The 16,065-nt window shown below is 36.2% G+C and overlaps 1 protein-coding gene across 4 annotated transcripts in view; it reads right to left on the reverse strand.

The window, feature by feature from the left end:
- The window catches only part of UACA (uveal autoantigen with coiled-coil domains and ankyrin repeats), a 91,484-nt gene that overhangs the window by 43,452 nt on the left and 31,967 nt on the right, over positions 1-16,065 (reverse strand). The window contains exon 1 of one of the 4 annotated variants that reach the window (XM_072809439.1): positions 1,904-2,341. The exons of 2 other annotated variants lie outside the window; for them this stretch is intronic. In XM_072809439.1, the coding sequence (XP_072665540.1) occupies positions 1,904-1,987 (84 nt within the window). In that variant the 5' untranslated portion in view covers positions 1,988-2,341. Of the gene's footprint in view, positions 1-1,903; positions 2,342-16,065 lie in introns of those variants that run through there. One more of the 4 variants, XM_072809441.1, reaches the window with a different exon arrangement.

Here is a 16,065-nt window from a genome sequence, read left to right on the forward strand (position 1 = left end):
TAAACTAAAATTATCATCCCCATTTAACAGATGAGACAAGTCAAGGCTCCAGGGACATTAAAAGACCTGAGTGGCCAAACCCAACCAATACTTCTCATTACTTCCAAAATCAATGTGCTGCTCCTAGTCTCTAATTCCTGCTTTCCGATTTGGCTCTGATTACATATCTCCCGAGACCTTAGATGCAGCGGAATTCTGTACACAATTTAAGACACTCCCCCCTCCCCATTCACACACACACAAACACAAACACACAGCTTGTTTAAAAAGTACTGTTGGAAATATATTTATGGAGACAAATTAGATACATACATTCACACATTTACACATACTCTGTCTCAACAGAGGAAACAATTCATTAAGCTTATATATTAGAATAAAAAGAAACTTCTACATAGAAAAAACTGAAAAAACAGAAGAGACTCTAAAGTATTAACTACTTTAAAATCTTAAAACAAAAGGATTACAGGAGACTTTGATTTTCTTCCTTCTTTTTTACACTTAGCATGTATTTTTTTTTGTTTGTTTAAAAAAGGTTTTTTGTTTTAACAAAACTCAGTACATATATTTAAGAGGAAGGTCAAAGGCAATTTTTTAAATAGGAGGATGTATCACATGATATACATTTTAATTGTATCAAGGCTATTTTTAACTTTGGAGAAAATATATTCAAGACATTCTGAAGCCAATAACTTGGATTTTTTTCTTAGGAGGCAGAAATGTAGAACCCAGAACTAAAATACATACTATTTAATCAAGTAAGGTTTTAGCCTTTTAAAATATTATACAATAAACTTATTGCTAAATTCTGTACTAAGCCCAATACTATTTCTAGAACAAAGAAAGATGTACCTATATTTCACTGAAAGTTACAAAGCAATTCCTCTGTCCATAAATAGCATAACAAATCTCTGAGGGAGGACAAAAATGAATCTTTCATATGAAGCATATCCTCTAAATGACCAGTGGGATTACTTTATATTACCTATAGCCTTCAAACAGCAACACAAAATACCAAGTTTTGAGCTAAATAAGCAGTGTCTTCACTAAAGTGAAAATAAATATGAAAATTGAATATGAAAAAAGTGTAAAATCATTAAAATTTTAATCTACTCCTGAAAAGTAGAATTTCAATGGAATCTGGTTCAAGTACCTACACCAAGCTTCAGCATTTTTGTTGCCAAATTAGTTACATCTGGAGATGAGCCCACTTCCTTCTAACTCCAAAAACTCCAATTGTCAACTCTGAGACTAGCCCAATTTACTGGCTCAAAGTCTAAACTACATTTCAGGCAGTCCGCTTCTTTAAAACGAAACAGTTTACAGACTCTAAATTGGGGAGTGGTAATAGATGTAGGCTTAGGAGACTGTGTTTTCAAATGCCTTAGGGATTAAGTCGTGTTTTAACACACAGATACTCGCTCTAAATTGATTAGTCTAACATTGCAGTTGAAACGATCTCAACGTTATTGCCAAGTAAACTGGCTGCTGGAGAAAGGAGCTATTTAAAACACACACACACACACACACACACACACACCCCCAAAAACCTGTAAAGTCCTAGAGCAAGGCTTTTTAGAAGATAATCAAAAGTGATCCAAGTCTCATATGATCATGTGATTTTTCAGTTCCACTTCCCCAAGCACTGTTTTCCACTCCAGGTCACTGTCAGTTAACAGAAATACTGTTCAATTATTAAGATTCTATGATGTGCTTTTTTAAACCCGGAAAAAGAAACAAGAACTTTTGTTTTCTATCACTAGCCCCAACCTGCTAATCGAATACATCAGAAACAGAGGACAAAGAGACTAAAATTAATAAAACAGCAGTACATTTTCAAAGAACACAGTTGAGAAAGCCTAACCAAGAATCTTTCATCGCACTGGGCAGCAGGGATACCTACTCTGTTCTTGGGAGCACAAGAAAACCAACAGTTCATCATAGACAGGATTTGGTTTCTGGTTGCTAGCAGCAAACTACTTGGCATTAAGTTACAAATCTCTGCGGCTCACAAAGCACGCCCTCAGACAAACTCCTAGCCGGTGAATCCGTCCCTCTCTTTACAAATCTTCCTGTTCATGCTGGGCTACACTTAGCTTGGATCTCTAAGGATATTTTCCTCGTCTTCGGGATCCTTCTCCGCCTTCATAACGCTTGGAAAGTATCTTCCCGGCTGAGCAGCACTGGATTCAGAGCAGCCCCGAGTCAGGTACTGTAACTCCTCCTCTCACTGTGCAGAAGCTTTCAATGAAGCTGGCCCCTTCGGGGACTCCGCTGGAGAACCTGAACAGCACTCTACATCCTGCTGCCTCAACCCTGCAGCACAGACGCTCCGGTGCATGATAATAAAACTGTCCACCTCCGAATCCCCCCCGTAAACAGTGGCTAGACGGCCTCCCATTGGTCAGGCTCTATTTTAGATTCCATACGCCTTGACAGCTGAGTGATAGAAAGGAGCAGCTAAGAATATACTGTAAATGCATGCTTCTCCTCTGAGTAATAAATTTCAGGTCCACTGGGGACAAATGACTCAAACACATTGTATAACGTGCTTATTATACACCGCGTGACGTTAGGACAACACTGGTGAGGGGTGAATTTGGCTATTCCACGAGACAATGTTTAAAACCAGTTTCAGTCTTAGGATCTATCATGAAGTTATAATAGTCTTGATAAACAGAATATAAAATTCTATTTTAAGCAAATGTGTCACACTTTAACACACACACACAGAGTAACGTTTTCAAATTTTCTCCATTTTCTTTCATACCCCTATCAGGCTCACTGCATACAACCAGGTTTCAGTTTACAACTGCTGCCAGTCTGTCTCCTAACATGTTAAATGAGAAGAGCCAGAGGCACTGCCAAGATATTAAATAGACTGCATTATGATGAATACTTTCAACAAATTTTAAATTTAACTCAGTACTCTTAATTTCTAAGTTTAGCACCCTGCCCGATATGACAAGTAAATATTTTATTGGTGGAAAATCAAATTATCTGGATTCAGGAATTTTAAAAAAAATAAACAGATTAAAAGCTAAAGGAGGCAAATGCATATTAAACACTGGGCTAGACTGTAAATACAACTCCATCTGGGGACAAAGCAGACTACGTCTCTACATTCCTTATGATGTTTAGCATACTTGTGCCAATGTTCCTTACATTATTAAGGAATATAACAAACATCTGCAAATTCCAGGGTGTTTTCTTACCTTCTATTACCACAATAGCGTGACAATAATTTCTACTTCCTAAAAAGACAAATTTGGGAAAACTGTTTCATGGCAATGCAAAACACTCCCAATACATTCTTCATTTACAGGAAGGAGGTAACTGCTATACTATAGATCATGCTGCCAGTTAAAAATTCTGCTATGAACTTAAGCAATCCGCTCCCTACTAAGTTTAAAATATTAGATACATATTCTAATTATTAAATATGTAAGTTCATACACCATAATTTATTGTTTTTGAAACAATTATTTTTTCCCCAAAATCACATTAGACATCACAATGGATTCTTGGCTAGAGACTCCACTCACTCTATCTCACCCTTCTTCAGAGGAAATCTGGGATGAAACTCAGACCCTGTCCTTTGGTTAACAAAGCAAGCACATTCTTTCTAGAAATAGGACAGCAAAAGCAAAGGAAGTAAAAAGGAGGAAATCTGTAATGAGTAATAAAAGCCATATAAGGAACTGTTCATGCAAAGGCTCAGAAAGATGGGATTTACATGCCCTCCTATACTGCAGACGTCCTGAGCCTCTCCACCCACTCACAATCTCTTGTTCCTACTCTCACACCTTCCTTCCCAGCTATTTCTCAAAAGCTCTAAGTCCCACCTTTGCTGTCCCCCATGCCTGTAGGTTCTTCTCTCACTTTCTCAAAAGGTACTACCTCAGGGGGCTTCTCAAAACTCATATCTAAACAACCCCAGCCTTACTCTACTCTTACCACTTTTTTTTTTTTTTTTAAAGTAACATCCAATGTGAGATTGAACTCACATCCACAAGATCAAGAATCACACGCTCTGAGCCAGGTAGGTACCCCTTGCTACCACTCTTAACCTTCCTGCCCTGTTTTACTTTTCTTCATAATACCCATCACTATCTGCCATTATATCATATGTTTATTTATTAGCTGACTGCCTATGTCTGCTTTTTGCTTCAAAAAGAATCAAAAGAGGAGCGCCTGGGTGGCTCATTTGCTTGAGCATCTGCCTTCAGCTCAGGTCATGGTCTCAGGGTCCTGGGATTGAGTCCCATATCCAGCTCCCTACTCAGTGGGCAGTCTGCTTCTCCCTCTCCCTTGCCCCTCCCACCTGCTTATGCTCTCTTTCTCTTTCTCTCTCAAATAAATAAATAATATCTTAAAAATAAAGAATCAAAATAATCATGCAGCAGACTGAATTCAACAGCACATTACAAGGATTATACTCCATGACTAAGTGGAGTTTATTCCTGGAATGTAAGGATGGTTCAACATATGAAAAGTGACCAATGTAATACAACACATTAACAGAATTAAGGATGAAAATCACATGAGCATCTCAATTGATGTAAAAAAAAAAAAGAGCATTAAACAAGATTCAAACATCTTTCATGATAAAAACATTTCACAAACTGGAAATAGAAGGAAACTACCCAAACATAATAAGGGCCATATATGAAAAGCACATAGCTGACTGTAACATACACAGTGATGAAAGAGTTCCTTAGAGAGTTCTTAGTTCCTCTAAGATGAGGAATAAACCAGGGATGCCCATCCTCACCACTTTTATTCAACACAGTATTGGAAGTCACAGCTAAAACAATTAGGCAATAAAAAAAAAGGAAATTTTATAAAAACTGGAAAGGAAGAAGTAAAATTATCTGTATGTAGATTGTATGATCTTATATCTTAAAAAAAAAAAACCCTAAAAATTCCACAAGAAATTACAATGAGATAAGCACTGGGAGTTCTACTATATGTTGGCAAATTGAATTTAAATAAAAAAGAAGAAGAATTTACCTTCTGTGAAAGAGATCCTGCTGTTAATTCCCTAAGTTATAGAATTATAATAACGTATGGTTGAATAAATGAATGGTAGCTAAATTTTAAAAAACAAAAACAAAAAAACTTCTGTATAACAAAGGACACAATCAACAGAGTACAAGGGCAACCTATGGAATGGGAGAAAATATTTGCAAATTATATTAGATACAGGGCTAATATGCAGAATATATGAAGAACTCCTACAACTCAGTAACAGAGATACATATAACCCAGTTAAAAATGGGCAAATGACATGTATAGACATTTCTCCAAGGATAATACACAGATGACCAACAAGCATATAAAAAAATGCTCAAGATGGCTGACCAAAATTTAAGATCTGACCACAAAGCTCTTAAGAAATTATAGGGAGGAAGCTTCGTGACATTGTATTTGACAATGATTTCTTCCATAAGAGACTCTACACTCTGGGAAACAAAGGGTTGCAGAAGGAGAGGTGGGTGGGCTCAACATGATTAATCAGCAGAGAAATTCAAATCAAGATCATGAGATATCACTTCACATTCATTAGAATAACTATCAAAAAAACAGAAAATAGGGGGGATCCCTGGGTGGCACCTGCCTTCGGCCCAGGGTGTGATCCTGGAGTCCCAGGATCAAGTCCCACATCAGGCTCCCTGCATGGAGCCTGCTTCTCCCTCTGTGTCTCTGACTGTGTGTATGTGTCTCTCATGAATAAATTAAAAAAATCTTAAAAAAAGAAAAACAGGAAATAGTAAGTGTTGGTAAGGATGTGGAGAAACTGGAAACTTTGTGCACTGTTGGTAGGGACAAAAAATGGTGCAGCTACATGGAAAACGGGATGGCATTTCATCAAAAAGTTGAAAATTTTAAAAATTAAAAATAGAACTACTATATGATTCAGCAATCCCTAGTCTGTGTATGTATCTGAAAGAATTGAAAGCAGGGTCTCAAAGAGGATCTGTACATCCATGTTCACAATAACCAAGATAAGGGAAGTAACACAAATATCCGTTGATGAATAAACAGATAAACAAAATGTGATATATACATGCAATGGCATATTATTCAGCCATAAAATGGAAGGTAAATCTATTACATGCTACGACATGGATAAATCTTCAGGTCATTATGCTAAGTGAAATAAACCAGTTCCCCAAAAGACTGTATGATTCCATTTATACAAGGTACCTAAAGTAGTCAAATGATAGAAACAGAAAGTAAAATGGTAGTTACCAGGGGCTGGAGGAAGATGGAAGTGGTGAGTTATTGTTTAATGGGTGTAGCTTTTCAGATTTGCAAGATGAAAAGATTCTGGTGATCAATTACACAACAATATGAATATACTTGACACTACTGAACTGTACACTTAAAAATGGTTAAGATTGTAAATTGTATGTGTTTATCACAATTAAAAATAAAAATACTAAAATGAAAGAAATGCAATCTCTTCCAATAATGTTAGCATGATAAAAAATTTAAGAAAAACAAACAAGAAAAAGATTAAAAAAAAAAAACAAGACAAGAGAGTATAGACAAAACAAGATTAGCTATAGGCTAATGATTATTAAAGCTGAGTTATAGGTTCATCAAGATTCATTATACTATTCTCTCAACTTCTGTATATTTTACACATTTTTGATACATGGTCCAATAAATCTGGTTGTTGTATAAATGTGTAAACTATATTACATGCTTAACACCAAGGCCCTTTACAGACTCATTAATATGTAGGAAACACAACACATCCTTTCTATTCAGTCTCCTCTAGATTAAAATTAAGCTATTAACATTTCAACATATTTTAGTGAGTCCACAAGCGTATGCTAACAAGATAAGCCCTGTGATATCAAATGAAAGCATTCAAAAAGCAGCAGTAAATTTTTTAAGGAGCACTAATGTTTACTGGATATTATAACAAATACATTTCTAAAGTCCGGGATTGCAGTCTTTTGGAAAAAAAAGATATTCATCAAACTCAGAATGCAGCAAGCCAAAGTATGTACAGTAAATGACAAAATACAGCTGTTTCTAGAGAATAAATAGAACACTCTAACACAAGTAGTTATCTCGCTTTCTAGACCTAATGGGATGATAACTTAAAATTCCAAATTAACATAAAGGAAGTCACTTAAAAAGTTGTGACAATGACTCCGTCATATTAACATCAATTTCAAATTATTAAGTTTTTTGAAAATTATGAAATGTTTAATAAAAGTATTTCATGCTCAGTGCAGCAAATCTATAATGCATTTCAGTTTGTATGTTAAAATAGAGAACGTATAATTCCACCATGCAGAAAGATGATTAAAAATGTTGTATATGAACCTCTAATCTCTTTTCTATAAAAGATTTAATCAAGATTTATTTTAAACCTACATGAGTTCAACAGTTGCTTCATTTACTCAATATTTAGGATACAAGGTCTCCTGAGAAGAGATTTATAGATGCAAATAAAGATACTCTAACATATACGCAAATCCACAGAAAATACTTATATTTAAGAGGTAGACTCAACAGATTACAGCCAAAATGACTGATGGCCAGTTTTAACCTAAAGGGAATTTTTTAAAATTTATATAAATTTATTTTTTATTGGTGTTCAATTTGCCAACATATAGAATAACACCCAGTGCTCATCCCGTCAAGTGCCCACCTCAGTGCCCATCACCCAGTCACCCCCACCCCCACCCACCTCCCCTTCCACCACCCCTAGTTTGTTTCCCAGAGTTAGGAGTCTTTCATGTTCTGTCTCCCTTTCTGATATTTCCCACTCATTTTTTCTGCTTTCCCCTTTATTCCATTTCACTATTTTTTATATTCCACAAATGAATGAGACCATATAATGTTTGTCCTTCTCTGATTGACTTATTTCACTCAGCATAACACCCTCCAGGTCCATCCACGTCGAAGCAAATGGTGGGTATTTGTTGTTTCTAATGGCTGAGGAATATTCCATTGTGTACATAAACCACATCTTCTTTACCCATTCATCTTTTGATGGACACCGAGGCTCCTTCCACAGTGTGGCTATTGTGGATATTGCTGCTATAAACATTGGGGTGCAGGTGTCTTGGCTCTTCACTGCATCTGTATCTGTGGGGTAAATCCCCAGCAGTGCAATTTTTAATTTATTATTCCAAAGAGAAATATACAGGATAACAGTAAAACTTTCATTGAAAACTGCTTAAAACCATGAGGAGTCAAAATATCTAGTTAATTAACAAAAATATCTAATTAACAAATCTTAATAATTTTTGTGTCATGGACCCCCTTTAAGAATCTTATGAAAACCATAGATCCTCCTTTAGAAATTATACATATTCAGAAAAATTCACATTTCTTTTCAGAGAGTTCACTGATCTCCCTACAACATGGAGTCCATGAATTCCTAAATAGAAAACAAATCCTTAACGTAAAGAGAGGCAGCAAGAGAGTTATGTCTTTTATACAAGGTTTATAAAACAAGTACTGAAGAACTGCCAGAGGATTGGAAAATTTGGTTGTTCAATAAAAATTTACTGAGCATCTATGTATAAAGGGATATAAAAACTTCACTCAACTTTCAAATATGTATGATCATTTGCTATGTGCCATGGTGTATGCTGGGTGTTAGGTATACCATAGGGAGGAGACAGACATGAGGCCTGGTCTCAGGCAATTCACAGAAATAAAACCCTCTTATTGACGTCCCAGTGTAAAGAGACAGACATATATGTATGTAAACATGCATACGAGCACAATACACTGTGGTAATCCACAATAACTATGTGTAAGCTATAGAAGTAGTTCAAAAGAGAGAAAAATCAGAAAAGTTTTATAGAAAAACATAACTAAACCATCCACTGAAGAATGAGTAGAAAATCACTAGGTTTGAAACAGCACCACAAATTAGGAAAATACTGGGGATCCTTGGGTGGGCTCAGCGGTTTAGCGCCTGCCTTTGGCCCAGGGCGTGATCCTGGAGTCCCGGGATCCAGTCCCGCGTCGGGCTCCTGGCACGGAGCCTGCTTTTCCCTCCTCCTGTGTTTCTGCCTCTCTCTCTCTCTCTCTCTCTCTCTCTCTCCCATAAATAAATAAATACCAAAAAAACTTAAAAAAAACAAATTAGGAAAATACCAACTCAACTTGTAGCCCTTGATGGTTTACAAAGCACTTCATATTCATGATTGTCAACTAAAATCTAGACACGATTAACTCACATACACGCACGACCCAGACTTCTTTAAGCTCCAAGCCCACGTATTCAAATATCTTCTTGACAATTCTTCAGCATCCTAAAACCAAAAAACATGTTCTCCCTCCTGAAATCTCATCCTATTGCAAGCTGTGGTAACACAGCAAACGATCCTATGATCTATCTAGTTGCACAAGACAAAAATCTAGAAATAAGTCTTTTTTTAAGATTTTATTTATTTATTCATGAGAGACACACAGAGAGAGGCAGGGACATAGGCAGAGGGAGAAGCAGACTTCCTGCAGGGAGCTCAATTCAGGACTTGATCCCAGAACTCCAGGATCACAACCTGAGCAAAAGACAGATGCTCAACCACTGAGCCACCCAGGTACCCTAGAAATCAGTCTTGATGACCCTCCTTTCTTTGGTCCTCAATCACCAAATCCTGGTGATTTTACTTCCCCATAATTGCTCAAATCCCTCTGCTTCTCTCCATGCCTGTCAACATTACCTGACTTCAGGTAGCAGCATCCCTCACCACAATGAACACAGTGATGAACAGTCTGGCCATATTCATTTCATCCCTTCCCTGTATTCTCCACACTGTAGCCAGAATGGTTTTTCCAAACTGTAAACCTAGTCATACTACTGCCACCGGCATTCCCTTCCACGTACCCTGCCCCAACCCCCCACTCACGATCCTTCAACATTTTTCTATTCTTGTAGGATAAAGACAAAACTCCTTAATGGGGTCCATAAATCCCTCAACAGTGTTGCCCCAACAACCTCCTCACCTCATCACATGAGTTAACAGTGTTTCTCCTGTTATGTATGTAGCTACCAAGGCATAGGAGATCATGGAATTTTGTTCACTATAATTAGTTGCAGAATGATTTGGGAATCCTATCATTACAACTTCTTGTCCGGTGCTTTCCGATAATTAAGCTGTTTCCATTTCTCTAATTGTCTGAAAACAAATCTTTGTTGTAAAAAACACAAGTGGTATTTTAGAATTTTAAACATAAGCTTTTAGATCTCCTTCTAGCAGAAAAGGATGAAAGCTTCCACATTTGCATATCTACACTTTTATGAAGTACCTACTACATGTCATGCATGGTACTAGGGATACAGCAGTGAATAAACCAGCCTAAGTATTTTTTAAATACTTTATTAAAGTGTGACTGACATGTAAAAAGCTGTACATATTTAATTCATAAATTCAATGGGTTTGGGGATAAGTATACACCCCTAAAACCATCACAACCATCAGAGCCACAAATTACCAGTCACTCTTCTAATGGAATTTGATGTTCTAATGGGGTAAGATAGGTTAACAATTATGGAAAACAAGAAAGCATCAGGTGCAAACAGGGAAAGGAGATGTGATGGAATGCTGGAGTATGATTAGAATGCATAGACTTGGTAACTCAAAAGTTCTGAGAAGGTGATGCTGATGGTGGGATTCCAATGACAGGTAGCAACCAGATTGTGAGAACGGACATTTCAGATGGAGGGAACAAACTAGTGAAAGCATGTCTGAAAGAAGGCCAATATAGCTGATGTATAATGAGTAAGAAGGATCACAGAATGAGATGAGGGTACAGAGGAGATGAGGATCTAAAAGTGGGATTCTCTAGTTTTGTCTTAAACATTTTTCAAAAGAGATTTCCTCAAGAACTACGACAATTATTTTTCATAGGGTTCTTCTGGCCACTTTAGAATCAAGACAAAAAAAAAAAATTCATCCCGACATACTATCTTTTTTCACTTCCAAGAATTTATTTAAAAATAACCGGCTGAAGTTCAACTTGCCTTGAAATGTTTATAAGATTAATTATTTTAACATAAGAGATATTATAATCTAGCTCACCCACATCAGACCTAGAAACCTGAACAAACCTGGACATGAACTTCACTAAAAAATCCACCATAAAAGGAAAACAGCACCTCCAAAAAGTAGGATTTCATAATCACATCCACAAGATAAGGCTCTTCAAATAAAAAGATCACAGGAGCAACTAAATAGAGTCTTCTCCGAGGGGGAAAAAAATCCTAAATATAAACTAAACAACATGTACGTTTAGGCAAACTGCCCTAAATATCTCATTGAAACAAAGAACAGGCACTGATAGGACTCTACAATTGTCAACATTCCCCATTACTGAACCCAAGAAAAGCTCTGCCACAGCTGAACACTGAGCGAACAGCACAAAGCAAAGCTCATGAAGCATAAACATTCCTTGCAGATTAGGCTGTACAATTAAGAACTGTTCTACAGTTCATTGGATTGGTGATAATTAGAAATATTTCCCCTGTTCCATGTAGTCCAAAGGTTATTTATTTCCCTCCTCTTACATAACAGCAAATGAGAGCTTATGTAATCGAAAAGGCAACAAAGAATGCTAAAATAAACCAGGAAAACAAAAGCTCTACATCCAGCTTCTCTCTCCCTGGCCCCTCTCTTCCCTTTCTCATTTTTCCTTATCCTTATTTAATTATGCCCCATCTGCTTTTCTTGATTTCTCAAACTTCCACTGAACAATCTGAAAGTATGTAGTTATTACTCAATGAAACAAATAGAGGAAAAGGAAAATTATAAGCCATTGATCATTTTTCTGACCAAGACAATAACAAGTTTAATCCTTCTTTAATGGAATTTCTCTACATAAAAATATCATGGACCAAAAAAGTAATAATAGTTTCTATTATTATTGTTTAAATAATAAATGTAACATCTTCAGGATTAAAGGTGGCTATGAAATCGGAAGGGGGAAAGAAATTTTAAAGAACTCAAGTCGGACAGACTCAGAGAAAGCACTGCTTTGAAAAGATTTCCGGACCACCTGGTTTGAGCCTATTCTAGTCTGTTGTATAAATGCCTTCCCATATTGCAGGGGTTCCTTAACAAATTCCTATAACAAGTTCCTACAACAAATGTTCCTTTATTAAAACTGTCTAGGCACCCAAAAGAGTTTGAAAAATACAGACAGGAAATCTCCTCTCCAATTTTAATGAGTATCATTCACCTTGTAATATTATTTATCTCAACCTTCCTCACTAGCAGAAGCATTAAATTCCAAAGTAAATACATGCATAGATCTTAAACACAATAAATGATCATGTTTATCACGTAAGAATAGAGCTCTCAGGCTGCAGAAGTAAGATTTAGAATGTTAAGCAACTGATTATTGGGGAAAAATAAACTTTTCCCTAGAAAATGTTATGGAAAAATGCATTCAAATTAGAGTTAAGTGCCTAAACGCCATGAGTGAAATTATTTAAATACGAAGGCTAAAAACTGAGGAAGGTCTATAATGCTTCCTACCCAACCCTACACACACGAATGAACAGTTTAGTGAGTTTTAACATTTTTGCCAATGTCTGATATATATATATCATATATATATGTCTGATTATATATATTTTATATATATATGATATATATATATAAAATCTCAAAACAGGACAGATTTAGGAAGCATTCTGTGTTTATTCCTAACAAAGTCAAGAGCAAAACAGATACACTTTTAAAAAAGCCTCTGATGGAGTTTGACCGCAATGAAAAATAAGAGATATTTTTGTTCCTTTGGCTTTCTATTTTTTCTTGGCTTTGCAAGGAAACATTAGCTAAACAAAAATATGTTGCAAGTACTCAAAAGACTCTTCAAGAATTAAACTGATACAAACCTTACATTACAGGCCAATATTTTTTAAATCTAAAAGAAGAAATATAAAAACACACAGGGCTATGGGACAATGTATGTTTTGTAATCATATCATAGTTAATTGCTTTTCTTTTTACCTATTGAATAACATAGTTCTACAAAAGTCTAACTCTTCGTACACAGGTATTTTACAGAGGATATCCTTCCTCTGAGTCTTAATATGTCTTCCATATAAAAATACCTAGCCAAGGTAATAATGAGAGAATATATACTCTCAAAATATTTATGTCTATAATAAAAAGCACAATATTTAAAATAAAGATTCAATTTCGGAATTGTTTCAGAAATACCTCTGAGTGTTTTATATATATGTAATTGCCAAACTTTAGGAAGGATTCCTCATACTGGTATTTCTACTTTCCAAATGGGGTATAAAGAAAGTAAGTGGTGAATCTACAGCAGTGAACTGTGCAGCCATTACTCATTCTTATAAGTCCACCCCTCTGCCATGTGACTTTGCCATGCTTCCCAACAAGAGATGGCATTTATTTCTTCATCCCTTAAATCTAAGCTGGACTTGTAACTTATTTTGAAAAATAAAATGTGGCAGAAGACCTTGTAGGACTCCTGAATCCAGGCGTCAAGAGGCCTTGTACCTCCCCATCTTGGCATACTACGGGCACAGGGTGAACAAGCCATCCTCCTAGAGCACCAGAGATCTTGGGAAAGATCCCAGTCGCCCAACCATGACAGCTAGCCATGCTGGCTAGCATAATATGTCAGGTATATATCAGTGTGGCCATCTTAGACCAACCAACCCCTAGAGGAGCTACCAAATGGCAGCAGCCACATGAGTAACCCCAGACAAGACCAGTGGAACAACCATGTCACAGAGCCCAGCTCAAATTGTTGATCCATGCAGTCAGCAGCAAATAAAATAGCTGCTGTGTTACAAAGCCACTAAATTTAAACCTAGGACTGTCTGAAACCAAGGCCTAGACTCTCTCCATTAACTAAAGCTGCGATTTACTCTTTCGTTTGGAAACAAATACATCAAAACAATACATTATAGTCTAATTCAATTTCATAGATATTATATAAATATATAGATATTTTATATATTATATAAAAGCAATCAAATTGAGAAATAAGCTTATTTTTTCATCCATTATCTTAAAAAGGGGGATAAAAAATTAAAATTAAAAAACTAAAACAGAGGATGAGTTGGGCACACCAATACAACTTTTTACCATCTTAAAAGAAAATAGATATGTTAAAATCTATAATTATAATAATATGAAACTGATAAAATTTTGTAGAAAGAGTACTTTCTAAAGTACTTTCTATATTCCTAAAGGTACACAAGTATTCATTTAAAACTAACAGCATTCATATGCATTTTATCCACAAAAACTGAACTCTGTATGTGATCTAAAAATCTGGATGGTGGGATCCCTGGGTGGCTCAGCAGTTAAGCACCTGCCTTCAGCCCACAGGGCGTGATCCTGGAGTCCCGGGATCAGGTCCCACATCGGGCTCCCTGCATGGAGCCTGCTTCTCTCTCTGCCTGTGTCTCTGCCTCTCTCTGTGTGTGTCTCTCAAGAATAAATAAATAAAATATTTTTAAAAATAAAAATAAAAATAAAAAAAATAAAAATCTGGATGGCTACGCAATAAAGATTAAGAAACCATTAACTTTTATGAATCTAATAAAATTTGTGACTTTAAACAATAAAATATTGCTACTGTAGTGTTTAATGAGGACATACTTATTCTTGAATAGAGACACTGCACTAGGAGTAGGCCATGAAAAAGCAAGAACCACAAGATCTTTTCTCTATAGTAAGGATCAGCAAACATTTTCTGTAAAGGGCTAGATAATAATATTTTCAAATTTGCAGGCCATGCAGTCTCTATACTGAGACTGTAACTGAGTTGTAAATACTCAACCATTATGGCCATTATGGAATGAAAACAGCCAGAGACAACATATAAAGAATAAGCATGGCTATGTTCCAATAAAACTTCTTTTAAAAAAAAAAAAAAAAACTTTCTTTATAAAAACAGGCAGTGGGCCATAGTTTGCCAAGTCCTGTTTTAGGTGCTCAATTATCTTCAGCCAAAATATACTGAGTTTATTAGCTATGATCAAGCTAATTTGTTTGTGCTTTACATTGAAATCTGTAAGAGAGTAATCTCTGTGTTCACTCTATCTTCAAAATAGCCCTATGTATATATGACAGTAAATTCTGCATCACCTTGGCTCAGCTATGGTGCCCAGTGTTCTGTCAAACATGAATCCAGATGTTGCCAGGAAAGTATTCTGTAGATGTGACTGGCATCTACAGATGCCAAATACGTTGACTTGAGGTAAAGGAGATTACCCTTGGTAATGTGGATAGGCCTCAACCAATCACTTTAAGACCTAAGAGCAAAAACTAAAGATTCCCTGACAAGAAGCAAATCTGTCTTATGACTGTAACATAGAAATCCTGCCTGAGGTCCTAGGCTGCCGGCCTGCCTTACAAATTTCAGATCTTCTGGCCCCCACAATTGTGTAAGTCAATTCCTTTAAGTAAATAAATATCTCATAGATACATAGATATAGATATATAAAATTATATCTCTAGCTCTATTTCCCTGGAGAACCCTAGATACAGTATATTAAGGTAATATGCCATTAAATTAATATATATATGTGTGTATATATATATATTCTATTTTTTGTGCATCATCCAACACTACATGACAAAATTGTGATAGACTGTATCATTATTATTTGAGACTAGTCATTCCTCTGTTTCCTTGCAAGATTATACACACACATATTTATGTATCTCGCCATACGTAAATGTGTAATTTGTGCATCATCTCATAGTGAAAGAACAGCCACCCCTAGGTTATTGACTTGGGGATCACTCATGAGATATGATTCGGCCAACAGAATGCGAACAGATGTGACACACATCATGTCTAAGCAAAAACTTGAAGCAATAAGTGCAAGTTTCTGCCAGTCTTCTCACTTCAGTCAAGAGACTAATAATGTACCTCATGAAAGGGCTTTTCCGTTAGCCTTGATTCTGGAGGGGAGCCGTAGGCTGTATCTACAGAGCTGACTCACAGTCTACAACACATAGTAGGAAATACAAGTTTGTTGTTATTCTGAGAAGCCTCTGCAATTCAAAGCAATTGCTACCACAAAGC

This window comes from Canis lupus, chromosome 32 (genome assembly GCF_048164855.1).
Source record: "Canis lupus baileyi chromosome 32, mCanLup2.hap1, whole genome shotgun sequence".
NCBI classification, from domain to species: Eukaryota; Metazoa; Chordata; class Mammalia; order Carnivora; family Canidae; genus Canis; species Canis lupus.